Raw genomic sequence first — 26,370 nt, 5'->3', positions numbered from 1 at the left:
TGATGGGGGGCGGCACCAGGGCTGGGGGTGCTGGGAGCAGGGAGGTGCCGGGGTGTCAGCAGGGCAGAGCACCTCAGACCAAAGGACCTGGGGGAGGATGACTAAGCGGTGATCTTCAGCATTTGGGGGGGGTGCAGAACTTGGCTGGGCTCTGTTGTCACTGGTGGGTTACCCCAGGCTGGAGGTGGTCCCTGCCTTCATGGCTGGGATCGGGGGACCCGGAGGGGACGGGGATGTGGCCAGGCCCTTTCTCCTGTGCAGCATTTCCCCCAGGGTGCCTGAAGCTCTGCGTGTGTCTTCTGCCTTCCCAGGAGAACCAGGTAGTTCGCGTCTCTTTCTCCAACCTCTTTAAGGAGTTCAGATCCACGGCCACCTGGCTCCAGTTCCCCTTCGTCTGTGGAGCGGCTGAGGGCTCTCCGTACGATGGCACAGCCAGGGCGTCCAGGCACGGTGAGGAGCACCAGTGGTGTTGCTGGGCTGGTGTGGCCCTGCCAAAATAAATTTGGTTTAGAAGTTGACTTGATGCCTTTGGGGAAGGTGAAGAGGGGTGGTCCTGGTCAGGAGACCCCCAGCTGAAGCTCCTGGGAGGGGTGCCCCCCATCTCCCGAGCAGTGGAGTGCAGCCCAAGCCCATGGAGGCAGCAGGGCTGCTTGTCCATCCTTCCCTGACCCTGTGTCGCACTCCAAGCTATGAGGGGAGTTTTCCCATCTCCCACCTCACACAGAGAAGCCAAGTGCCAAAGGATCCTCACCTGGTCAGTGTGTTTTATGTAACCACATCAGTTTTGTATCTCCCGTTCAGCAGCATCTTTTCCCGTCTTCCCTTTCACCCCCTGCCCCTCTCCTCCCCAGATCTCCTGGGAGCAGCCCCTGCCGACGTGCGCTGGACCTGCCTGGTGCTTGACCTTCTCTCCATCCTCTCCCTCTACGTCAACCGCCATTACAGCCACTTGAAGAGCGTCAAGCTCTGCTCCAACCTGCTGGTGAAGAACCTCTGCACAAGTGACTTGGTGTTTGACCCAGGTGAGGAGATGAGACCTCAGGACGGCTGCCAGTTTCTCCTGTGACTTCCTCCCAGCCCGGATGGAACCCACCAGGGTTTCGAGCTGCTTTTGCAGGTGTGACGTCAGCAGGGCCGTAGGCTGCTGTAACTGAGGCAGAAAGGGTAAAATACTTAACGTGACATGAAGTTTCCATGTCTGTTGGTGAATCCAGTCTCCTGACCTCTGGAGGGAAGTGTCCTCTTGCTTTCCAGATGAAAAAGTGAAAAAGAAGAGCAAAAGGAAATATTTTACAAGATATTTTCTTTCAAGGAAAAAAATAAAGGTGTGACCAAGCCTTGCTTCTCCCAGACCTGTGCTTTTATCTGCCCCAAGAACCCATGGGTTGGATTTTTCCTTTCAGAAATCTTCAAAGGTACATTTTTCATCCCCTGCTCAAGTGTGGCAGAGAGATTTTTTTTTGGGTCAAACCTTTAGTTTCTGCCTGTTTTTATGGGGTTTTTTTGGGGGGGCTGGAAATGTGCTTGAACTGACTGGCCTGCTGGAAGGGATCAGTGGAGAGGTAGGTGGTACAGGTGCTGCTCTCAGATTCCTGAAGCTTCTTCTGTCTTGAAGGCTTCCACAAAGTTAGAAATGCGTGGAGGAAAGAGGATGGTAAAATGAGAACGGAACTTTAACATAAATCATGTCAAACTGCTGAATCATTGAATGCAAAACTAACTGAATCTTAGGCCTGGGGGATTTTTAATTTGATACCAAGGATTTATACTCTGGGGTATTCTTTGGAGCTTGAGAATTGCTGGAATGTTCCTGTTCAGAGATGTGTTAGCTCCTAACAGACCTCGGGGTTGTAATCTTTGGGGTATTTTCAGAGTGGGAAGTGATTTGTGCCTGTGTCCAGTGGGAAGCACATGATTTCAGCCAGCTCTGCAGGCATCCAAGAACTTATTCCCTTTATCTCTGTGCTGCCAGGTGTGACCTTCTCCAAAGCCCGGCACGCCGACCTGGGCCGCCACGGGGTCGCTCCCATGCCACGGGAGATGGCTTTCCCTGTGCCAAAGGGGAGGAATTGGCACGACCTCTATGACTACATCAGGTACGGCTGCTCCTTGCTGCGCTTGAACCACCTTAGACCCACCCTGTTCCTCAGGGGAAGGCAGGACAGGTGATGCTGCTTAAGGAATGACAGATCTGGGCTCAAGTGGAGATACTTTGGTCACCTTGACTCTGGTGCCTAGGTGGTGTTTGCACATCTACCCTGGTCTAAGCTTAGGTGCTGGTGGGTGATATTCTGGGGCAGGAAAAAGACAGCAGAGCGCTGCCCCATGCTGGGTGCTGACAGGAGTGATCTCTTGCTGGGACTGCTTGCACAGCTAACGTGGCATGATGGAAGCCTCTCTCCTGTGTGTGCTGTTTGCTTTGTTTTGCTGTTTGGGGTTGGAACTCTATGATCCTTGGGGTCACTTCCAACCCATACCATTCTATGATTCCGCCTCCCGTGAAGTGAAAGGGGGGTCTGGCAGGGGCTGCTGAGCCAGAATCGGCTGGGACACCCCATGGGGGGCAGATGTTAACCATACCTTCCTCAGCTTCAGCACTGAGCTCCCATCTGTGGGGAGGACTTTGCCAGGGAACCATGTTGGTTGTAATCGCAGCTCACTGTAGACATGGGTTTAGCAGCGTTGTTTGAAGGATGCAGTGATGAGCCCACCCCTGGGAAAGAATGGTGTGGGGGAGATGTTTTAGTATCCCTGTATTTGGAGGAGAAGGGAGCAAAATGGGGAGTCTCCTAGGAGATGTTGAAGAGGTGTTTGTGCCAGTGCAGCATCCTGATCCCATGGTGCCTTCCTTTGATTTTGCCCAGGTTCCCATCTGAGGGGTCCAAGCTGCCCTACGACTCCATCCGGAAGGACTGTTCGGGTCCTGCGGCAGGTGGGCAGGCTGGGGACAGCAGCTGAGGCTGTGCTGGGCTGGGTGACTGCCTTGGGTTTCCAAAAGAACCCAACTGCTCCTTGTGTCACCCAGGCAGCCGAGACTCTGAGGACCCTGTCTGCCAGCTGCCCAAACCGGTGACACTCACCAAAGCGGTTCGTGACCGACTGTCCCTCATCCATCAGATAACCAGTCCCAAAGCTGTAAGTGCACCGTGGAGGAGGCTGAAGCTTTTTCCTTTCCACATCCCACAGCATTTTTCCTCACACTTTGCTTTTTGAGTTCCTTTGTTTAGGACTTAGAAGCTGCTTATTGTGGTTCACAGCTGGGGGCAAGTTAGATCCCTGATCTGGGCATGGCCTGCTGACCACAGCCCCACAGCTAATGACTGGGTGGTTCAGTCTGGTGTAGCACGGAGCAGAGATGAGAGAAATGCCAAGTACCTTGTAATCTCCAGACATCTATCCTCCCTGTCTTGGCTGAGGCAGCAAATAGTTACAGCTTCAAATTATAGATAGGAAATGAGGACTGGAGACTGAAGATGGGGTGCCCTGAGGGAGCGGAGCAGTGCGTGGAGTTGGGACTGCAGGCAGCTGCCCTCAATGATTTCCCCTTCCCTGCTCGTGGTGATGTGGCTGACAAGACAGTGTGGTGATGGGCTTTTGGAGAGGGATTGGGGGAAGCTGTCCTCGTGCTGTGGAGAGGGAGAAAACAATGGAGTGCAGCTGCTTTGCTGTTCTGAACTGGACTGGTGCTTTGAGCCTCCTGTGCTGGCTGGAGGGAAGGCAGCTCTTCCAGAGCCTGCTCAGGGCTGGGTCTTTCTCAGGGTCATGGTTTGCTGTCCAGAGGAGGTGACAGACAGCACGAGGAGCATAGGGAGAGTGGCTGGTGAACATACCTGGCCAAGTTAGGTACCCACAGGGATGCTCTGCCTCCATGTTGCTCTGTCCTTGTTTGCTTTGCAGTGAGGACTCGCTCAGGAGAGGTGTGGTGTCTGCCTCTGCGGTGGGTGGAGGGCTGATCTCTGTCTGAGGCTTTGCTCTTTCCCAGGTGCCGCGCCGCTGTCCTGTGATGACAAAAAACATCCCTGAGGTTTGCCTGACAGCCTTAGGGGCACCCAGAGCCGTGCCTGCTGCAGCCCAGGAGCTAGAGAAGAGCCACAGACCGTGTAGCGCTGAGGACGCTGGCTGGCCGCTGCCGGTCAGTGATGGCAGCATCCACGTCTACGCTCACCGGCAGAGCGAGCGAGCCACGCGAGCCATCCGCAGCCGCTCAGAGGAGGTGGGTGAGGTGCTGAGGACTCACTGCAGCCCAAGGGCAGCTTTGGGATGCTCATGGGTGCTGCTTGTGAGCCCAGCAGAAGCGGCTGAGGGAACTCAAGCTTCAGGCTGGAGTTTCAGTCAGTCCACACAAGTCCTTTTGCACGCACCATTGTCTCTGACTTGTTCTCCCCTCTACTAATACCTTGTGTGCCTTGCACAAGCGAACACCCTGTGTCTGAATACACCCACCTTAAGCCAGAAATTTATCTTTAGTGATTTGCCCAGAGCATGTACAGGACAGGCCCTGGGCCAGGCGTGCTGCCCGGCTGGAGAGCCTCTGCCCATAGCACCCACCGGCTCTCTGGGCACTGCTGGGGTGCAGGGAAGGGCTGACTGTAACTCCCATAGCGTAGCCGGAGAGCTGCTTAACACCAGGAAATCCAGCACCTCCTTCATTCCAGATTTGACTTCTCCCACTTTAAATACTTACAAGCCATCCCCTTAATGGGAGAGAATCCAAAGCTACCTCTGTGGTTTAGAGAGAAGCTGGCAGCGGGGGTGAGGGGCTGCATGGGCAGAGGACCTCTGTCCTGCTCTAGAGGTGACGATGCTGTCTGTTGGTTTGTCATTGGATTGGATTTTTTTTTCAGAGGCTCTTACCAGATCCTATCCTGAAGCTGAGAATGGTTATTGGCTTTGGAGGCTGCAACACCAAATGGGTCAGTAGATTGCATGGTCTGGGGAGATTAGGGTTTTGGGGTGGGTTTTTTGAGGCATGAAAGGCAGCTGAGTGCCACCCTTCCTGCATGTCTCGATAGGGGAGCAGCCCCAAAGCAGGTAGGCATCACTTGGTGCCTGGATCTTCCACTGTTATGACAGTGAACTAGAGAATTTCAAGACCCTCTTAGATTTCATGACATCTGCATTTTAACCTGTTGAAAGTAGAGCTGCTCTGTAGGAGTCTGCAAAGGAAGGGCTGTGGTTTGGGTTGTTTCCCTGGGGCACTGTGAGGAGCCCAGCTTGTGGTCTGTGTTAAAAAAAGGGTTGGATTCGTTCAGCTTGTTTAAGACTTGGCCAACAGCACTGTTTTCCTTCTATCTGCTGTGCATGTAGCAGACACTTAGGACGGTAAATCCACTGAATTAACTAGGCTGGGCTTTTATTGCACCTTTGCTAGTTAAGGGAGTACTTGTGGGGATGAGAGGGTGTCCTCCTGTACAGTGTGGGTGGCAGATCTCCATGGCTCCCACTGGTTTAAGAAATCTCTGTAGGTCCATCCTGGGGCAGCTCTGGAGGATCTGCAGCCCTCTCACTCTTGTCTCGGTGCTGCAGGCGCTGTGGACTCACGATAATGCTGCAGTGGTGTACCCCTGCCACGCTGTGATAGTGACCCTGCAGATCCTGACTGGAGAGCAGAGGTTTTTCATTGGACACACGGATAAGGTGAGTGTAACTCTCCTTTTAATGCCCCACAGCAGCACTATCCTTGTACTCCAGATGTAACCCCACCCCCGTCCCAGATCTCACAGAATCCCCAACTGGTGGAGTCGGCAGGGACCTCTGGAGATCCCCCAGTCCAGCCCCCACTAAAGCAGGATCCCCTCAAGCAGGCTGCACAGGACAGTGTCCAGGTGGGTTTGGGATCTCCCCGGAGGAGGAGACTCCCCAGCCTCTCTGGGCAGCCTGTCCCAGGGCTTGGGCACCCACAGAGAGAAGAAGTTTTTCCTCATGTTGGGATGGACCTTCCTGTGTTCCAGTTTGTGTCCAGTGCCCCTTGTCCTGTCACTGAGCACCAATGGCAAGAGCCTGGCCCCATCCTCTGGACACCCCCTTTAGATCCTGATCAGTGCTGATGAGATCCCCTCTCAGCCTTCTCTTCTCCAGGCCAAACAGCCCCAGCTCCCTCAGCCTTCCCTCACACGAGAGGTGCTCCAGGCCCCTCATCATACTCATAGTCTCCCCTGGACTCTCTCCAGCAGCTCTCTGTCTTGAACTGGGGAGACCAACACTGGATCCCCAACTCCAGCTGTGGCCTCAGCAGGGCAGAGCCAGGGGGAGGAGAACCTCCCTTTCTCTTCTCAATGTCCCCTTGGCCCTGAGAACACGCTGCTGGGCTTGGAGAGCTGCTGGTCCTCCAGCACTGCCAGGTCCTTCTCCACAGCACCACTTCCCAGCAGGACATCCCTCCCTGTACTGGTGCTGGGGGCTGCTCCTCCCTGGGGGCAGGACCTACACTGGCCCTTGCTGAACCTCACTCAGTTCCTCTTCCCCCAACTCCCCAGCCTGTCCTGACCTCCTGCTGTGTCGACCTCTCCCCCAGTTTGGTACCACCAGCACACTCTGTCCCTCCGACTCCTGCAGAGCCTCTAACCTGTCTCTTCCCACAGGTGTCTGCGCTGGCCTTCAATGGGAACAGCACCCTCCTGGCTTCCGCGCAGGCCGGTCCCCTCAGCCTCCTGCGTCTCTGGGACTTCCTGACGGGCAGCTGCCTCTCTGTGTTCAAAACCCACGTCCGCTCCCTCTCGACCCTGAGGTGGGTGTCTCAGCCCAGGCGCAGGGGTGTGTTCAGGTGGGGAAGTGTCATGGCATGGCAGCTTTTCCCTGCTGTCTGTGTGAGATAAACCTGGGGTGAACGATCAGCTGCCCATGTTTATCACCCAGACTGGCTGGCAGCCGGCCTGGAACCACTGCCAGCTCCCTCCTGAGCTTACCCCTCAGGTCTCACTGCCTCCCTGTGCCCACACCTTGTCTCCTTTTCCCCACTGAGATACTCTTGGGGTACAAGGAGCTGTGTTTCACCAGCTGGCCTCTTCTTGCAGCTTCTCCCACAGTGGGGCCGTGCTGTGCGGCGTGGGAAAGGACAGGCATGGCAAAACGGTGAGGACTTGGACTTGGGTTTGGAGGTTTCCCCAGCCTGTGAACAAGCAACATGAGGTCGCAGTTCCCCAAGGTTACATAGTTAATGTGCAGACAAATCTCTGCTCTGGGCTTTGGGGCTGGTTCTGTCCCTAGTGCAGTGCCAGCCACTAGCCCAGGCAGGGGTGTGATTCTGCCTGCACCATGCAGGGATCACCACGGGCTCGTGCAGCTGCTCTGGCCCACGGGGGCCGAGGGTGACGTGTTTGTGGTGTTTTGAGCTGGAAGGCTTGCAAGCACATAGTGGAGGCATGGGGATCAAAATGGGAGGTTCAGCACTGACTGAGCCCAAAAAAAACCAATTCCCCTTTTTTAATGGCATTTAGGGCAAGATGTGAGGTTTAACCTTTCAGTTCTGGGCATCACTGCTGGGCACTGAAGCTGCCACATGCTGACATAGCAAGGGGATGACACAGATCCCATGTGTAGCAGGCAAAAATGAAATTGTTTTGTAGGACTGGCGGTTTGGCTTTAGCAGTGGAGCTGTTTTCATCCCCTCTTCCCTTACTGCCAAGCAGCAGCAATTAGCTGTGCCATTGCTAACTGCAAACTGCCTGCAGGAAAATACAACCTGTGCTCTGTTCCTCATCCTGGTGGGCAGCAGCAGGGCAGCAGCAGCCTGTGATCTGGCTGAGAGCTGTCGAGCTGAAAGCAGAGAGGGGAGATGAATAGGGTGAAAGCAGGGTGGGAGCTGCTGGGGGTCAGCAGCACCTATCCTTGGGCAATGCCTCAGCCTGTCCCAGCCTTTGAGGTGACACTGGGTTGGTTTTATTAACATTGTTCTGAAACAGAGTGACAAATCATTTGTGTTTCTTCACCCTTCTCCCCCTTTCCCTTGGGGGAAGCAGTTTGCTCTCTCCCCCCACGATGGGGCACGCAAACCTGTCCTGAAGTGCCGTGAGAGCCCATGTGGCCACACACGTGCTGCCTCCAGCTCCTGTGGAGCGGCTCAGCCCTGGTCCAGCTCTGGTATCTCAGCAGACAGAGTTCCCACTCCTCTCTGGATTTTATTTCCAAGTCCCATTACCAGGTAGCCCTGGTATTTAGAGCCCATAATTATGTATGCCAGACAAATACATTGCCACGAAGCTTTGCAAAGCTGTTGGGCTGTCCCAAGCCCTCAGTGTGAGAGGGTTTGGGGCTTTTTTTTTTTTTTAAATTCTTTTTCCCTCCTCCAATTCTGTTATCCCTGCTTTGTGCCCAGCTCCAGAGCAGGCTCCTGTATGTATAGCTAGTGAGCTGCTGTGATGAAAAGCTCTTTTTGCTACCAGGGTTTTCACGTTTGAGTTGCTCTGCTGTCATACCTTTTTGCTTCAGATGGTGGTGGTGTGGAACACTGCTCGAGTGACCCGTGGTGGAGAGGTGGCTGTGCTGGCTAAGGCACACACAGATGTGGACATCCAAGCCTTGAAGATTGCTTTTTTTGATGATACCAGGTAGTGTTGCTTCTGGCATAGCTGGAATCATGGTGCTGCAGCCATCAGGTTGCTGTTCCTGTTCTTGATCCTTGCCATCAAGCATGGTGGCCCTTGGGAGTCCTGCCCTGGCTCTCACACAGTCTCTCCCTGGACAGGATGGTGTCGTGCGGCCGGGACAGCGTCAGGCTGTGGCGAGTGCGGAGCGGAGCGCTGCGCTCCTGTCCCGTCAATCTGGGCGAGTACCATTCCCTGGAGTTCACTGACCTGGCCTTCGAGGAGGGGCACGTGGCCCAGCGGGAGCCAGAGGACTGCGCGCTGTAAGGGGCTGCTGGGCTCCACCATCACCTGTCCCTCTTGTCTGGCTGCCTTTAGCATCCCCCTTCCCCTCCTCTGCGAGATTACAGCATCTTGCTTGGGTTTCCCCTGCAAAACACAGATGCCTCCTGGACCTGGGAAAGGCTCTGCCCTGCTCCACACCCTCCTCTTCCCAAAGGACACTTGTCCGCTTGCAGAACAGCTCAAGAAGCGGCTCTTTCCTCTTGCTGTACTGGTGGTTTGCTGGTTTTAGTGAATCTCTCCCCAACCTGAGGCTTGTGGCTAGCTTTCCATTGGCAGCAGGAGCATGGAACATACCCTCTTGCATACAGGCAGACAGAGGCACTTTCTGTTGTTGTTTTCTTTTACTCATCAAAGCCAGACCTTTGTCACCCCCACTCACTGTAAAGGCCCTGCCTTCCCCCAGGCTGTGTCCTCTGGCAGGCAGAAGGTTCTTCCTAAAGGCTATGCTGAGCTCTTTGCTCTTCTGCTTATTAACCCTTCAAAGGGACAGTAAACCCCTATCTCTACCTTGGTGGTAGATCTGCAGGGTGCCCTTGGACACCTCCTTGACCTGTTACTCTGAACCAAAATTTCCTTCCCAACAGTTGAACGGGTGAACTAAGCTGGGTGTTCCCAAACCACACTGGCACATCTCCTTTTAACCCAGGGGCTGCCAGGCCAAGGCTCTCTCTCCTTTACAGCTTTGTCTGCAGCAAGAGTGGCCATGTCTTGGAGGTGGACTACAAGAACGTCTGCATGAGGAGTGTGCGGCGGCTCCTGCCCGCGCGGCCCCAGGGCTGCCAGCGACAGGAGAAGGCTGGCAGCAGCGCAGGTAGGAGGGGACTCCACTGTCATCGGGGTCAGAAATGACATACAAACCAGCTACCCCTAAGGATTATTGTGGGTTGATTAGGTCATTGCTCACTCTTTGGCTCTTAAGCATTACAAATAATCTTCCTTAGAACAGCAAAGTATCATTTTAAGGAAGAGTCGTAGCGTGTTTTACGTGCTGATTGCACTCCCAGGGAAACACTGCTTTTAGAAACAGGATAGAAGGGTGTAATTTGCTGATGGGAGTCAATGCAGAGATGGAAAAAGAACTAAGCAGACAAATGAAAAAATTACTTTGGGGATTTTATTTGTCACTTTTCAGCCTATGCAGAGAGTTTGGGAAATCTCTTTTGCCATGCACTCGCTGTACTAAGCAGTACAGCTTTCAGTTCTTCCATTCATTTTAGCAGCAGGAAGAATTCACTTTTAAATGTGATTGCTTTGGTATCTTAAAGGTTAGTGCATAGTTTGCTTTGGCCAATTGAACTAATTAATCTAGAGAATCCCACATAACTCTGGCTCTCACTTTGTGGGTGAGAGAACACTCGAGGTGATGAAATGATGCCCTTGGGTGTCCAGTGCTGGCTCTCACTGGTTGCTTTGACCAAAGACTTTATTCCCAAATAAAAAGAAAATCCCAGTTTCTCTAGGTCTGTATTATCTCTCCCTCCTCACTATGCTGCAGGGAGGATTTGAGACGTGGAAATGAAAGGGGTTTATATCTTAGACAGTTAATCCAGGACATCCCTTGCCACGAGATCCTTTTCAAGGCAAAAAATGTGGCAGGGTTTAAGAAGTGGTAAGAATTTTCCTGTGCCTGGCCAGGGTTTCAGGATGGTAAAGAGGGATGCTGGAAAGGGATGGGGACTGAGCATGGTCTGAGTCCTGGGAAGGGTTTGCTGGTGCTTCTCAGCCTGTACTGTCTGTCACCATGGGATTTCTGGCTGTTGCCTCCCCAACTTCAGCTGCTGGTGTGGTTCTTGGAGGGGTCAACCCTCAGTTTGAGTCGTCCTGTTTCAAATGTACAATACCTTGTGTTGTGTTATTGGGTTTCCAGGGCCTGGGATCGCTATAAACAGTATTAGTGTCTCCTCAACCTTCTGTGCCACGGGTTCAGACGATGGCTACCTGCGGCTGTGGCCACTGGACTTCTCAGCTGTTGTCTTAGAGGCAGGTGAGTACAGCTGGGACTGGTGCTCCCAAGCCCCACATCTCCTTCAGCTTGCTGCTGTGAAAGCTCCACTGCCACGTCTCCTGCAGCAGTTCTCATGAACCAGAGCATCTTTTATGCCTGCTGCCTCTAGAGGTGTCCGCCTTGGAAGTCCTTGTGGTGGTTTGGCCCTGGCTGGAGGCCAGACACCTGCCAAAGCCGCTCTGTCACTGCCCTTTTCAGCTGGACAGGGGAGAAAATATTTATTGAGAGGCTCAGGAGTAAGATAAGGCCAGGGAGAGATCATTCCACAATCAGTGTCACGGGCAGAACAGACTCAGCACAGAAGAAAGGAAAGGAAACTCTGTGATTGATGGCCTTGCCCTGCACCCCCAGCGACACTAGAGTTGGGGAATGAGAAGTGTGACCAGAGCTTAAAGCAACTCCCCCCACCCCTCCCTTCTCAGCAGACTGCACTTTAGTCAGGATTTTGCTTCCATCTCCTCCCCAAGATGACACAGGAGCAGGGAATGGGGGTTTTGGTCAGTTGGTTTCCTTCTTAGCTGGGGCCATTCACTCCTCACCCCCTTCCCCTGCTGCACCGTGGGGTCCCACCCACAGCAGACAGTCCTGCAGGAACTTCTCCAAGCTGAGTCCTTTCCCACAGGGCTTCAGCTCTTCCCCAGCTGCCCCAATGTGGGTCACTGCTATGGGTACAGTCATAAATCACACAATGTCTCTCAATCTCTCAGGCCCAAACTGCTCCAGTCTGGTCCCCCATGGGATCACAAGGCCCCCTCCAGCAAACCTGCTCAGGCATGAATCTCTCCCTTGCTCATCTTTCCGTGTCTGTCTCTCTCCATGGGCTGCAGGTCGTGCCAGGAGCTTGCTCCAATGCAGGTCACAGCATCTCCTGTCTGTCTTCCCCTGCTCCAGTGTGGGGCTTCTCCACGGGCTGCAGGTGGGGTCTCACCTTTCCCATGGGCTGTGGGGGGACACCCGCTCCACCATGGGTTTCTTCAGGGGCTGCTGGGGCATCTTTCTCTCCAGAGCCTGGGGCGCCTCCTCCCCCCTTCCCTGCCCTTGGTGGCTGCACAGCTCCTCACATCATCTCACTCCCTTCTCTGGCAGCAGAAAGCAGCTGCTTGTGGGTTTTTTCTCTCCTAACTGATGCCCAGAGGCGCTGTGACCATGGCTGATGGGCTCAGCCTTGGTCAGCAGCAACTCTGGCCTTGAGCCAGCTGCTGTTTGCTCTGTGGGGCCTGTAGAGAGCTGCTGGCTGCTCCTTGCAGCAGCCACTCCTGCAGCCCCCCCTCCACCAGCACCCAGCCACGCGAAGCCACAACAATCCTTTACTTCCAGAACAATTATTCCTGTTTGTTCTTGCAGGAGAAAGGCAGGACATCCTGGCTGTAAGCAAGCACTCAGTCTGGGTCTCTGTGCCCTTGTACCCGTGGTTCTGCTGTCTGGGGAAGCTCAGGGGGGAAGCTGAGCAGTTTGCTGACTCAAGTGTCTTTCCCCAGAGCACGAGGCGTCAGTGAGCTCTGTCTGCATCAGCCCCGACAGCCGCAAAGTCTTGTGCGCGACGGCTGGGGGGAATCTGGGCTACCTGGACATCCAGACCCGTGACTATAACACCCTGATGCGCTCTCATGAGGACGTCATTTTGGCCTTCTCAGTGGAGGGGCTTTGGAAGCAGATGGCAACGGTGTCTCGGGACAATACCATCCGAGTCTGGGACCTCCTCTCCATGCAGCAGGTAGACAAGATGAGAGTCAGTCGGTGTCTCGCACCCGTTAATAGTCTCCCTGGTCTCTGTTTGAAGCACCATAGTTCAAGAGCCCTTCAGTGTCATCCCTGAAGCATAAGGGGGTAAATCTGTTGGAAATCTGGAGTTGGGAGAGTTCCAGCTTCATGTGTACTTTGGCTTTGGGTTCTGGAAGAACCCAGGGGTTTTTTTCCCCCTGTGACTGGAATTTTGCTTTGTAGCACAAAGCATAATCCCAGGATTGTAGGGGTCGGAAGGGACCTCAAGAGATGGAGTCCAACCCCTGAAATAATTCCCAGGGCTTTCCCCAGGCTTTAGGTCCATCCAGGCAGGGGAAGGTTTTGCAGCTGTTGAGCTGTCAGGCACAGCTTCACCCACGCCTGCTGCCTGTCTCCTCCCTGCAGCTGTATGACTTCGCTGCCGCAGACGAGACGCCGCGTGCTGTGGCCTTTCACCCCACCCAGCAGATCCTGGCCTGTGGCTTTGACAGCGGCATGGTGAGGACCTTCAGCTTGGCTGCCTCGGATCTGCTGGTGGAGCACAAGTAAGTGCTGGCAGTGGGGGCTGCACCGGGGCAGGGGTGGGTCAGACTGGGGGGATGTCCTGGCAGGAGGTTCCCCAATAGTTGTGGAAGTGGGAAAAGAGCTTTTCAGTCCTGACATCCCAGCTGTGTGGTTTTCAGGCAGAGAGAACTCGCTCTGCTGGTAAAAGTCCAACCTGGGAAGACTCTGAGGGCTTGCTTCATGGCTCTCCAATGGACAGTTGGCCAGCAGAAGGAAAAGGCTTGTCCTGGAGAGCAGCTGAACAGGGAGCCCTTGCCAGCCTCTGTGTGGAAAGCAGAGGATGCCCCAAAGGAAAAGGGAGCACATCCCTTCAGGGGGCAGCTGGGGAGCTGCACTTGCTGCTCCATTTTCCAGCAAGTTGGGAGTGTTGCTTGTTCTGGGCTATTCCAGGTGTGAGTACCAAGGGGTCCTCTGCCTGCCCCTGGTTACTTTGCTCCCTGGGTTCTTCATGTTAATATTTTCTGTGGTTTTGTGTGTTCCCCTCCCCTTTTTCATGTTTTCTGCCTTCCTTCAGGCAGCACCGCACTGTGATCACCGGGCTGACCTTCTCTCCAGATGGCAATTTCATGTTCAGCTCCTGTTTGCAGGGATCTCTGGCTCTTTACAGCTGTGTGGCACAGAACAGCCGTGTCCTGAGAGTCCTGGGTAAGACTCTGGAGTTCTGTGTTGCCTTTCATCTTCTTTCTGTAGCACAGGTGTCCTGACACCAAACCAGACTCAGCCTTCTCAGAGAGGTGTTTTCTGATGAACCTCCTGAGCTGGGTTTATACCCTATGTGTGACTGTCTGTCCCAGTTGAAACACTCTCTGCTTTCTTGGTCTGTTGGTTTCATGAATGGGCTTGAATTGCAGAGACCTGCCCTTACAGGTCTGGCTTCAACAGCACCTTGCTTGGAAGCAACACAAGCGTAGAGTCCAGGCCTGGGCTCTTTTCATTCAGTGGATGTGCAGTTTAACTTGTTTAAACTGGATTGTTTCCCTAATCCTGCACAAAGAGCTGTGCTGGTGAGCAGAGAAGGTGGGGAGCTGCAAGCAGTGTGGGGGCAAGGAAGTTTTGAAACACTAATGTCACGCTCTAGGTAGGCTTTTGAAATGAGCCGTGGCAGCACAAGCTTGGGCAGGGAAAGGAACCTGCAGTATTGTACAAAGGGGAGGCTCCTGCCTTCAGAAATGTGCAGCTGAAGGAGGTGGAAAAGGAAAAGGGGCTCAGAGAGATCAGATAGTTTGTCCAAAGTCACCTGGGGCTGGGGTGGGTGCTGCAGCTGCACCTGCACATCTCTGTTCTGCTCTGAACCCGTGTTTGTTGCTGGGCAGAGTTCTGGGGGTGGAGTGGTGAATCACTCTGATTTCTGTGGGTTTCAGACCTTTGAGTCCCATCTGCCCACTGAACCAGCAGCAGTGTGGTGAGGTTGGGTGCTGACTTCACTCTGTGCAGGGTTCAGACTCCCAGGCTGCAGCTCAGATCTTGTGTTCACAGCACAAACAGCAATTTAATTCCCCCAACTTTGTTCTGCTCTCCTTGAAAGCATTGCACTGGTCAGGCAACAAGCTGTGCCTGTAGACCTTGTCTTTGAGCTTCACTGCACACTTTGGGCATCCCAGGTAAAATCTGTAGCATCTTCTACAACAGAAGTTGCTTCTTTCTCAGGCCAGAGCATTGACCCACAGCTGATTTAGAGGCAGGAGAAGCTGCAGGTATCAGTCAACAGCACCAACCCAGAGTGAGCTGGCAGCAGGGTGGGTTTGCTCCTCTCTTCACTCTCTCTTGCTGTGATCCTCAGGCAATGTGGTGGCCCGGGATGCTGGGAGCGGTCCGGGCGCTCTGGTGGTCAGCGGGGACAGCTGTCTCCTGGCCTTCGTGGGTCCCTCCAAGTACGTTGTCACCGTGATGGAGGCCTGCTCGCTCGATGAGGTACCCAGCAGGGTTCCCTCCTTCCTGGGGGAGGGTGGGGAGCGTGTGCCACAGGGGAAACTGTCACAGGCTGTGTCAGATGAGATAGACCAGGGGCATTGGGCACCAGCTATGCTGGCCCTTCCCTGCACAGCAGACACTTGCTCAGGGTGCTTACGATGAGGTTTGTTTTCTGTTCCATGAGATTGAAACAATAAAGTCAAAGTTTCTTCTTCTTAGCTTCATTCCCCTCTAAAAAGATCATTTGGGGAAGTGTTGTGTGGCCTTGTCAGCTCTGACCTCTATTTGTGGGCAGCAGGGACGTTGCCTGGACCCTGTGACCCCTCATTAGGTGGGAAGGGTCTTGGTGGCTCCCTAGCCTTGTGTTAGGAGGGCCACGAGAGCCATCTGAGGCTTCTGCAGTATCTGTCTGCTCCTGGATGTTTGCTCAGTAGCTCCTTGTTTCATAGCTGCTCAGGGTGGACATCAGCATCCTGGATTTGAACAGCACGGCCTTGGACTCCGCAGTGAGGGTCTGCTTTGCTCCAGCGCCTCGAGGCGAGCTCCTGGTGTCCACTTCTTCCAACAGAATCCTTGTGCTGGATGTGCAGACGGGGCGGCTGGTGCGAGAGGTAGGACACCATGGAACCTGTGTGCTCATGTCTCATGTCATGTGGGGCTTTGGTACTTCATGTCACTGTAGGAGGCTCAATGAGAGAGTGGCTCGGCCTGGAGCTTGCAGGCTTCAAAGAAACATGAGTGGCAAGGGTGTAGCTATCCTGGTTTGGCCACGCTCAGGGGGAGCCTTGTTTCCTGTGCTGTCACACTCCTGTCCTCTGGCTGAAGTGTGAGGACATGAACTAGCTCAGTTAATGGTGCTGATTCTTGTCCTCAGGTGTCTCCTGTGCACAAGGTGTCCTGTTCTTCCTTGGCACTGAGCAAGGATGGCAGGTACCTGCTCACTGCTGGTGACAAGGTTATCAAGGTGTGGGACTATCAGATGCGCTTCGATGTCAACTTCCAGGTACTGCTCACAAGAGGGGGAAGGGGGTTGATGTTGCCCTGGTCAATCCCTGGAGAAGACAGCAGTAAATGCCCTCTGTGTGACTTGGCCCAGTGTCCCCAGTCCCAGTTTGCCCAGCAGCTGGGCAATACAGCCTGTAATTGTAATCACACCATGCACTGAGCATGGGCTGGGGCTGCCCGATCTAGGGAGGCACTCCAGGAAGGACAGAGTAGGTGTTGCCTCAGTGCCAGGGATACAGCCACACAGAGAAGGAAAGGGGTTTCAGAGGTATTGGGAGTTAGGATAAGACCTTGAGGGTTTTCAGCTTCTGCTTGTTTCTCTGGATCAGTGTGGTGAAGGTCAACCCAAGACTGATACCCCAGAGTCTGAGCTCTGGTGCTGGCCTCTCAGAGGATCTTGTGCTGAGGCTGCCCAGGGTGAGGAGGGCAGTAACATCCATCCTGACAGGACAGCTGTGATGATGAAGTTCAAGGTGTGCTCTCTCCCAGGTGTACATCGGCCACTCGGAGCCAGTGAGCCAGGTGGCCTTCACCCCAGACCAGCAGCACGTCATCAGCACTGGGGATGCCATCTTCCTCTGGGACTTCCTGGCTCTGCCTGCAGAGAGGTCACGCCCAGCCAGGTGCATGCAGTGTGCTGGGCAGTGCGTTCCCCTCCCTCCCCTCACCCCCTGCCCCATCCCCTCTCAGCGTAACACCAGTCTTCATGCCTTTCCAGGGCTCGTTGCTCTGAGTCTGCTCTGCTCCCAGGAGCAGGTGAGTTTTCCTCCTGTGAGTTGCACTGCTTGGCAGCTCTTCCATAGGTAGAGGTCAGAGGTTTTTGGTTCTCCCCCTCAGGGAGTCAGCAGGGGGGCTAGCAGGCTATTTAGCTCCAGTTGAATCTCCAGTTAGCTAGCACCTCATGGTGGGTGTCTGCCAAGGAGAGCTGCTCTGGGTTTTCTGGTTGCTTTTGCTATTTATCTTTCCCTGCCTCTTCTGTCATTTTTTTCCTTGTCTGATTGTCCCTCTCTCTGTCTGTCCCTCCCTCCCTTTCCTGAAGGACAGAGGAGAATTGGCTTCTCTGGCATAGGAGGAAGCTGGAGAAATTAGTTTGGAGGTATCGCCATTGATTAACTGGGGAGGATGAGTGGGTTGAAGGAGGGACTCAGGGATGAAGGAAGTCACACAAACCCCTTTCTCCTCACAGAAGGGAGCTCGGAGAAGCTAAAGGATACCTCTGAGACACCTCGGCAGACAGTCCCTCAGCCATCCTTGTCCTTGCCACCTTGTTTGGATGCCAGATCTGTCTGCCAAGCGGGATGTCAAAGTAAGAACTGATTGCAGGAAAGGGGGAAATGAATCTTGTTTTAGGAAGAGTTCTGTGCCTGGTTCAGCAGCACCCTCATTGCTGTCCCTGCAGACTCACAGCCCAGTCAGAATCACAGGGTTGGAAAAGACCTTTAAGATCATCCAGTCCAACCATTCCCATCCTAAGCTAAACCAGATCCCTGAGCACCTCATCTCCCCTCTGTTAAACACACCCAGGGAAGGGGACTCAGCCCCTCCCTGGGCAGCCTGGGCCAGGCCCTGACAACTCTGCCAGGGAAGAACTTTTCCCTCCCATCTGCTCTGACCCTGTCCTGGCACAGCTTGAGCCCATTGCTCCTTGTCCCATCTCCTGTCCCCTGGCTGAAGAGACCATCGCCCACCTCTCTGCACCCTCCTGGCAGGGCAGGGGAGGTGGGGAGAAGGTCTCCCCTCAGCCTCCTCTTCTCCAGGCTGAACACCCCCAGCTCCTTCAGCTGCTCCTCAGGATTTGCCCTCCAGCCCCTTCCCCAGCCTGGTTGCCCTTCTCTGGACTCACTCCAGGACCTCAATGTCCTTCTTATGGTGAGGAGCCCAGAACTGGACCCAGCAGCCTCATCAGTGCCCAGTCCAGGGGCACAATCCCCTCCCCAGACCTACTGGCCACACTATTTCTGACACAAGCCAGGATGCCATTGGCTTTCCTGGCTGCCTGGGCACACTGCTGGCTCATATTCAGCCTGCAGCCACCCAACACCCCCAGGTCCTTCTCTGCCTGACAGCTCTCCAGCCAGTCTCCCCCAGCCTGTAGTGCTGCAGGGGGTTGTTCTGTCCCATGTGCAGCACTCTGCACTTGGCCTTGTTAAACCTCATCCCATTGGTCTCAACCCATGGGTCCAGCCTGTTCAGATCCCTCTGAAGAGCCTCCCTTCCCTCAGGCAGATCAGCACTTCCTCCCAGCTCAGTGTCCTCTGCAGACTGACTGAGGGATCATTCAAACCCAGTCTGCGCTTTCCTTCCCCCGACTTGGACAAAAGCAGCCAGAGGTGCTGGGGTTCAGCACCACTCTATCCTCTGCTCTTCTCCAGAGATGGAACTGCTGGTACAGCTTCTCCCAGGGTTATGGTAAATACCTTGCTGGACATACCAAGGAGGAAACATCTGGTTTGTCCTCCACCCCAGCAGATGGGCTGTTACACCGGGCCAGAGAACGATGCTGCTGGAATCACAGGGTTGGTTGCACATGGAACAGTGCTGAGGGACCTGTGTGGTTCTGTCCTCCCACTCATTTCTTTTCTCTTTAGGTATTTTCTCTGAGTCAGATGAAGAGGAGGAAGCAGATTTGCCAGGCAGCAGCAGGACAGTGGCAAACGGAGACAAAGATGCCTCAGTCCTTGTGGTGGAGTCTGTCAGGGATGAGGAGCTGCTTGTTGTGAGGCCCAAATTGAGGCAGGAGAGCTCAGGGAGACCTGGAGAATCAGCAGATGGTAAATCAGGGTCTTCCCATGTGTACAGAGCTCGGCTCCTTAGGGGCACAGTGTGTGTGGGTCTCCACAGCAGCTCAGTCTGTCCCTGGAAAATACAGTTTGTAATTAATATGGTGCAGATAGACCTGGGCACCTGCTCAGAGTCGCAAGATGAAGGGCAGCAACATGTTCCTTGGGGCAGTTCCCTGGGGTGGGATTTATCAAGGGACATCAGTATTGAGGGGAAACTCTAGTTGGTCCCCAGGGCCGCTCGTTTTTCTGGCTCTGTCCCTGCTGCTGCTTCTAGACACTCCAGCAGCCCCTCTTCAGCTTGGAGCTGACAGCATCTCTAAGTGGCACGTTCTGTTAAACCCATCTGAAATGAAAGCTCCCAATGTCTCCATTAATAGCTGCACAGCCTCAAAGCCTCAGCAGTTTGTGGTGAGGAGCCAGAAGCAGGCAGCTGCCAGCGCTCAGCCCCAGGCAGGACTTGTTGGAAAGCTTCAACATAAAACTCTGCCTCCGCTGCTCTGGTTAAAGACCTCTTCCTGGCTCTGTGGCTTAGGATTTCACAGCGATGCCTGGGGCACACAGCATGCCCACCCTGAGGGTGTTGGCAGTGCAGTGCAGCTGAGCTGGGTGATGGGGAGGGGGGATGTGGAAGTTCCTCCTTTGCTCCTGGAAAGCTGGTGCTTCTACAGGCAGTCGTGTAGGAGCTGCGTGTGATGCTGCAGTCTGATTTTTGCCTTGCATGTACACACACAGAGCATCTGAACAGACAGCAAGCCACAGCCTGGCTGCTGCCCACACACCATTCCCAGCAGCAGCATTCCATTAGTACCTTTTCTGTGTGGCAGGACGCAGGGAGGAGATGAGAAGTCCCAAGCCCCAGTGCTCCATCCGCCCAGACTCCTATCGGCACTTCACTCCTCGCTTTAAGGCATCGGTGCTCCCTCAGGTGAGAGCTGCTCCCTGGGCAGGTGGGGAACAGGTGTTTGGGGGCTGGGGTAGGGGGGTGTGTGCAGATTTGTTTCCCTTTTTCCTTGCCCAAAACCACTTAGTAAAACACACCCCTGGGGCTGCCGTTGGATTAGAAGCTCCTAAGACCACCTCCCCTTTCTCCTCTACACACAGCTCTTTCCAGACTGGTGAAAACTGAGTTGGCATCAACTCTTTATTTTTCCTGTTCAGCAAATCTGCACACACTTTTATTCAAAAGCAATGGCATGTCCTATTGAATGATGGGTGAGCAATGCAGTGACTCACCAAGCACACCTTTGTGAGCAGCTGCATTGGCAGAGCAGGCTAGGGAAGGCAATCCGATCCGTGGAGCGTGGTGAAGTTCAGGGCACAGCTCTCACTCTGTTAATGAACAGCAATAAGAAACCAGAAATGGAACCTTTTCCTCAGCTCTGCTGTTAGCAGTGCTGTGAGAAAAGCTACGTTCAGCTTGCACCCTCAGTTCTCTCTGTCCCTTCTACCAGGTAGCAGTTTCCTGCACATATTGTCTTCCTCTAGAAACATCCCCAAGTCAGCAAAAGCCACTGAGCCCTTTCCCAGCAGGATTAGCAGCTGCTTATGGGATGGGTAATTGCTACCAGCCTGGTCTGTGCCCCATCTGACAGCATCCATGCCTGGTTTTGCTGGTGTGGTTTCTCTTGATGTATAAGCATGTGCTTTTGGTGCTCAGCACCGCTGAGGTGGTGAATTGCCTGAGGATTTGCATGTTGTGTGTGTGTGCATGCATGCTGCCACTTACATGGGTGCTGAGCAGCCCTGAGCCATCCTTCTGGAGCTCGTTTTAAGCCATGGTCTATTTTTCTTGCAGAATTTCTTGTCTCCTCCAGCTGGCAGCGAGGTCCTGAAGCTGAAAGCAGTGATTGGATACAATGGGAATGGCAGAGGGAACATGGTGTGGAACCCAGACACAGGTATGCTGATCTCACAGCTGTTGAGCTGGGATCTGAGTTGATAGAGGCAGGCTCAGGCTTCAGTCACTGAGCTGACAGAGCAGGAGGGAAGGCTCTTACAAAGACTGTCCCGCCTCCTTTCTCCTGGCTGGAGTGACACCCCACAGCCCAGCTTTGCTCAGGTTAGGGGATGTGAGATTCTACTCCACTCGGCCTGGCTGGAAAAATGCTGTGTGGAAGAGTCAGATTTTAGGGCTGAGTAGTGATGTTGGGTGTAGCAGGTGCTGTATGCACAGCCTTGCCACGAGGACAGCCTGTCTCCTCCTGTGCCAGGCTTCTTTGCCTACACCTGTGGCTGCATCATCGTGGTCGAAGACCTGCACTCAGGATTGCAGCACCACTGGCTTGCCCACACAGAGGAGATCTCCACGCTCGCCGTCAGCCACGATGCCCAGGTAGGAGAAGCTTCTGCTGCCCCAGGCTGGGTTTTGTCTGTGTTGCTTTGAGCTAAAGGGATGTCACAGGCTAAAATCCCATTTATCCATTCCTGCTGCCTGCTGTGTAGAGACCTGGGGCTATGGAAGTGAATGTTCTTGGAGCCCAGCTATCCACTGTGCTGGCTCAGCGAGGCAGCAAGGTGGCTCCCTTCCTCTGGGTGATGCTCCCGTTCCCTCCTGCCATCAGCTAGTGATGATTCTCACAGTTTTTCACTTGCCAACCACATTTCTCTAATTTGAGTCTAAGAGTTGCTAAGACTAATTAACTAATGAAGCGTTCTCTAGTTATTTACCAAGGTCTCAGTGACAATGTATCCTTCTGTTAGGTTCTTGCCTCTGCCTCTGGAAAGAGGGACAGAAACTCCCATTGCCAGATCTGCATCTGGAACACTCAGGATGGGGCTCGCATGGCAAACCTCTTCCATCATGAGACACAAATACAAGCCATGGCATTCTCTCGGGATGACAGGTTCCTTGTGACTCTAGGTGAGTATACCTGTAATGCCAGGTGTGGGTGCAGTGTACACCCTAGAGTAGACAGCTCGTGGGAGGAAGATGCTGTAAGCATGTGGTACCTGCAAGATGCCTACCAGGCTTGTGGGGAGGAAGTTGTAGCTTGGTAGCCTCGGGACAAGGAATAACACAGTATGTAAAGCAGCAAGTGGTCTTGAATCCTCCTGGGAGTTGCTGCCTGTAGATGTACTCTCTGCAGCTGAGTCTGCTTCCAGGGTGCTGTCACCAGTGTTTTGAGGGGAAGCATGCACCCTGTGTGCCTTAGCCACCAATATCAACGCTGCAGCTCCCCTGCAGTTCCCTCTTGTTCCGCCAGGTAGCTCATTTTTCTTGAAGCCACAGCATTCTCCTGGCTCACTAGCACTTGTTTAGCCTATGTAAATAGTTTGTAGTTACTATATTTAGTCTCCAAAGGGAAAAGGTTCCTTCTGGACTTCTTACTGTTCCTTGGGTGGAATTGCACAGAGGCTTCAAACTGTGTATCTCCTGCCAGGCAGCGATGCCAGTGCAAGATGGACACTCCAGTTGCCTGTTTTGTTTAGGCAGGGGGCATTTAAAGGACAAATACACGATTAGCAAGCTCTTCTTTTGCATGAGAGGACCTGTGGAGCAGGCAGAAGGCTCTTTGGGCTGGTGAGTCTGCCCTTGGAAAAAAGACTTTGCCCTCTCTAGGAAGCAGTGTAGGAGAGGAGCCTTCCTCCTCCTCCTCCAGCTCCAGTCTGGTCTGCAGAGAAAAGCTGAAGGTCTCCACTGGGATTGTGAAGCCTGGGAAAGGCAGCGGGAGAGCTCTGTCCTCCTGAGCTGTCTGGGAGCTGGGGATGATTTTGCCATCACCAAGGCCAGTGCCTTCTGATTCAGTTAAGATCAGCTCCTGCCTCAGCCCTGACCTCAGCAAGGATGACATCCCTTATTTCAAGACTGTTGTTGGCCCTGACTGCCCAGTATTGCTGGAGGCCTCATGTGTGGCATGTGTTGCAGTGTGCAGTAGCTCCTAAGGATGTTATATGGCAGATAACCTGCTCTGCCTGCTGAAACCCCTGCCACACCAGCCACTGCCCAGCTTAAATGCTGGCTGCAGACCTTGCTGCATGGCTGGATTTGCTACAACCTCCAGCACGAAGCACTGGGCCTGTTATACCCATCCTCAACTCAGCTGAGAACCCACCATGTTGTGCAGCTTTTGCTGAGCACGCAAGACGCCAGGTCTGTGCCTGGGATGGAGCTGGCAGCAGTTGTCAAACGAACAGTCAGACAAAAGAGTGACAGGGTTTGGCAGGGGGCGTGTGCAGCGTGTACCCTCATGAGCATCCTGAGGCTGCAGACTTCCCTCCCCCTGTCTCTGTGTTTTACCTAGGGGACTACAGCGATCAGACCGTGGCTCTGTGGAGCACCTACACTTACCAGCTCGTGTCGTCAGCTCGTCTCTTGGAGCCGGTCCATGACGTGGCTTTCAGTCCCCTCTCTCACAGAGAACTGGCCTGCGTGGGGAAGGGAGGGGTGATGTTTTGGCTGTTGGAGCAGCAGGGAGCTGACGTCAGCCTCAAGGTAAACCTTGGCTTTAACTTCAACGATTTGTTTGCCATCTCTGACCTCTTTTCCAAGCCCCTGGTGAGTGTAGTGTCCCCATGAGTCTGAGAGCTGATGATTTCTCTTAGTGAGATGGTGATGGCTGGCTGCAAGTCGCTTTCAGCTGTATTTGAGGTGTTAACTGCATGACTTCAGGGGAGGAGGAGAGTTGAGGTTTTTCCCTGATGATAAGCACCATTATTGGGTTTTTTGACCTTCCTGTTTTGTGTGTTCTGGCAGGTTCATCAGACCCCTGCCCCGGACGTGTTGGGGCCAGTGGAGCTCACCTCTCTCTGTTATGGTGCCGATGCTCTCCTTTATAGTGGGACCAACTCAGGCCAGATCTGTGTGTGGGACACTGAGACTAATTGCTGCTTCATGACGTGGGAGGCTGACGAGGGCGAGATCGGTGGGTGCAAATGTCCTGGGTGTCTGTCAGGGCTGTAACAGGGAAAGAACAGCTGGGCCTGGTACACTAGTTTGCTCTGTTAGATGCAAGATGAGTGGGGTTGCAGTGGGTCTGTGACCTGGGTTTCCTGAGGGGTTCACCTCTGGTCTGTAAAAAACCACTGGGCACTGCGTTGCAGGAGACCCTCACTGCCCTGCTCAGTGCATTGCTGCCCTGGCTGCAGCAGCACACGGGGGGTGTTCACGGGTGCCCTTTGCTCCTCCTGTGCTCCAGGTGTGCTGGTGTGTCGGCGTGACAGGCTGGTGAGCGGCAGCAACACGAAACGCATCCGCCTGTGGGCAGTGGCTGCTGTGCAGGAGCTGAGGCTGAAGGGTCCTGATGCCAGGTAGGAGGTCACGGCCCCCCCCAGCACCCCACTCTGCTCCCACCCATCTTGCCACACTCCTGCGATGCTTCTCCCTCATCCGGCAGCTCCCAGGGTCTCTCTGAGAGGGGCTTGTCACAGACAGCCATAGACTTTGCCTGCAGCTGTGCTGCTCCTGCTGACCTTCATCCTCAGCTCTTCCTCACCACCCCTGACTGAGGATTCTTTCTGTCTGGATCTTTTTACTGAACTCTTGCCACAGGTAGCCAAACCCTCTTAATATGGCTGGAGTTTGTCATGCTGGAAGTTCCTCTCAGGGATTTGTAGCAACATCCTTAAGAGAACTGGTGCAACACATTGTCTGTGTTTCTTCTCTTGTGTTACAGTGCTGTTCTGTTTTCTCTCTTTCCTATAAAATATGGTCACAATCCAAATGCAACAGTAGTTGCTCTTCAAGGTACAGGAGCTCCTCACTGAACCATTTACCTGCAAACATGTGACTGGGCTCCCTAGCAAATTGCCTTGGAATGAGGCACAGTGGCTGATCCAACATTTGATCTGGTTCTCCTCACATCCTCCTTTCCTCCAGCTCTAGCTCGGTCCTGCTAGAACATGAGATCACCCTGGATGGGACCATCGTCAGCGCAGCCTTTGATGACTCTCTAGACATGGGAATTGTGGGCACCACAGCAGGAACCCTCTGGTACATCAACTGGATGGAGAACACAAGCATCCGACTCATCAGCGGTCACAAGAACAAGGTTAGAGGGGCTGGGCCAGGGCGGTTTGTCCCTCTGAGCAGGGAGTGCTGTGTGTCCTGTCCACGCTCCAGGAAGCATCTGCATCCTGTAGAAGTGTTCCCTGGTCTGGCTACAGGAAAGGTCAAGGAGCTGCAGGGCTTGCTAGTGCTGACTGGATGATGGCCAACATGGAGAAATCTGAGCTCACCTGCTCTAGCTTTAGGTGTAAAGCATCTGTGGGCCTTTTTGCTGGAGGAGAAGAATGTGGTTTGCAAACAGCACTCAGGAATGAAGCCTGAGTGAGACTTCTGCCTGCTGGACATCCATATTGGATAACATTTTCTTTGCCTAAAAACAACCCAAACCAAAAAACAGGTGAAGAATGACTTTGCTTTGGGGAATATTTATGCTACAGAAGAGATTTCAGATGTTAGAAGAGAAGATGTTTTATTTAAACCTCTGTTGTGCAGTGCCTGGTCCTAGCATTGGGGTTACTTGTTCCCATTACAAGCCTAGTTTTCCACCCAAGGTTTAGGGACAAAACCAAAGCACCCCAAATTCCTTTACATCTGGGGCTTCTTGTCTGGTGCCTCCCCTGAGAGGTCCTGGGGAAGGAGCTGATGTCCTCTGGGCTGCAGCACCTGTAGAACCCTTGCTGCCCACCTCTGTTCTCCCTTCAGGTGACGGAAGTGTGCTTCAGTCCTGACGAGACTCACTGCGTGACGTGCGGGGAGGACGGCAGCGTGAGGGTTTGGTCTCTGGGCAGCATGGAGCTGGTGGTGCAGTTCCAGGTGCTCAACCAGGTAATTGGTGGTGGCACATCAATGTTTCCCTCTTGGCAGAAGACACAGTGGGTTGCTCGGGATTGCAAGGACAGCTGTGCCCTTGAGGAGCAGGCTGAAGCGGGAGGGATACTCATGGGGGGAGCTTTTGGTGTACCTGACTGCACAGTCCTGTCCCTTTGCTGCGTCATCGGGTCTCTGTCCTGGTTCCTTCACAGAGCTGCCAGTGCCTGGCCTGGAAGCCTCATCCTGTCACTGCATGGGGAACTGAGAGCCAGCACGTGGTAGCAGGGTACAGTGATGGCACCATGCGTGTGTTCAGCATCTCCAGGACAGAAATGGAGCTGAAAATGCACCCCCACACTGCTGCACTGACAGCCATTGCCTACTCCACAGATGGTGAGGCTGCCTGTGTTAACAGGAGGGGCATGGTCTTGGTTGTGTCTGGGTTATCATGACCTCCAGCTGCTCTGTGTACTGGTGACCTGTCCCAAAAAAGAAATTTGGGCCAGGGACGGATGAAGAACTTCTATGGAGGAGTATTGGCAGCTCTGCCAGCTGAGCACGTGGTAAACAGGCACGGGGAGGTACATTGGCAGTGGTACTGCAGAGGGGGTTGGGTACAAGAAGCACTCCTTGTGTCCTGCTCACAGTCTGTGGGGGCTCTTCTTTGGTGTGTTGTAGTGGGTGTCTCCAAGATGTCTCATCTTACCCAGCCCTTGACTCAGATGTTCCCAGCCTTTCATGGTGGTTTTGGGACACCAG

General features: G+C 53.9%; 1 protein-coding gene across 1 annotated transcript in view; it reads left to right on the top strand.

The window, feature by feature from the left end:
* WDR90 (WD repeat domain 90) overlaps positions 1–26,370 on the top strand; it is a gene marked incomplete at its 5' end in the record, with an annotated part of 32,462 nt that overhangs the window by 1,009 nt on the left and 5,083 nt on the right. The window contains 35 exons of the mRNA XM_084271232.1: positions 312–450; positions 852–1,022; positions 1,973–2,096; positions 2,865–2,932; positions 3,026–3,135; positions 3,983–4,213; positions 4,480–4,542; positions 4,845–4,913; positions 5,527–5,637; positions 6,582–6,727; positions 7,014–7,071; positions 8,428–8,546; positions 8,684–8,845; positions 9,548–9,678; positions 10,735–10,851; positions 12,351–12,586; positions 13,000–13,139; positions 13,673–13,803; positions 14,939–15,069; positions 15,519–15,680; positions 15,944–16,072; positions 16,564–16,697; positions 16,793–16,830; positions 17,261–17,380; positions 18,663–18,845; positions 19,682–19,782; positions 20,653–20,755; positions 21,068–21,189; positions 21,558–21,717; positions 23,099–23,289; positions 23,551–23,719; positions 23,993–24,104; positions 24,673–24,844; positions 25,504–25,626; positions 25,824–26,004. Coding sequence (XP_084127358.1) covers positions 312–450; positions 852–1,022; positions 1,973–2,096; positions 2,865–2,932; positions 3,026–3,135; positions 3,983–4,213; positions 4,480–4,542; positions 4,845–4,913; positions 5,527–5,637; positions 6,582–6,727; positions 7,014–7,071; positions 8,428–8,546; positions 8,684–8,845; positions 9,548–9,678; positions 10,735–10,851; positions 12,351–12,586; positions 13,000–13,139; positions 13,673–13,803; positions 14,939–15,069; positions 15,519–15,680; positions 15,944–16,072; positions 16,564–16,697; positions 16,793–16,830; positions 17,261–17,380; positions 18,663–18,845; positions 19,682–19,782; positions 20,653–20,755; positions 21,068–21,189; positions 21,558–21,717; positions 23,099–23,289; positions 23,551–23,719; positions 23,993–24,104; positions 24,673–24,844; positions 25,504–25,626; positions 25,824–26,004 — 4,657 coding nt within the window. The remainder of the gene's footprint in view (positions 1–311; positions 451–851; positions 1,023–1,972; positions 2,097–2,864; positions 2,933–3,025; positions 3,136–3,982; positions 4,214–4,479; positions 4,543–4,844; positions 4,914–5,526; positions 5,638–6,581; positions 6,728–7,013; positions 7,072–8,427; positions 8,547–8,683; positions 8,846–9,547; positions 9,679–10,734; positions 10,852–12,350; positions 12,587–12,999; positions 13,140–13,672; positions 13,804–14,938; positions 15,070–15,518; positions 15,681–15,943; positions 16,073–16,563; positions 16,698–16,792; positions 16,831–17,260; positions 17,381–18,662; positions 18,846–19,681; positions 19,783–20,652; positions 20,756–21,067; positions 21,190–21,557; positions 21,718–23,098; positions 23,290–23,550; positions 23,720–23,992; positions 24,105–24,672; positions 24,845–25,503; positions 25,627–25,823; positions 26,005–26,370) is intronic.

The sequence above is a fragment of the Gallinula chloropus genome (genome assembly GCF_964237585.1).
Source record: "Gallinula chloropus genome assembly, chromosome: 15".
Lineage (NCBI taxonomy): Eukaryota > Metazoa > Chordata > Aves > Gruiformes > Rallidae > Gallinula > Gallinula chloropus.
Note: the sequence above shows the minus strand (reverse complement) of the source record. Positions and strands in the feature narration are given on the sequence as shown.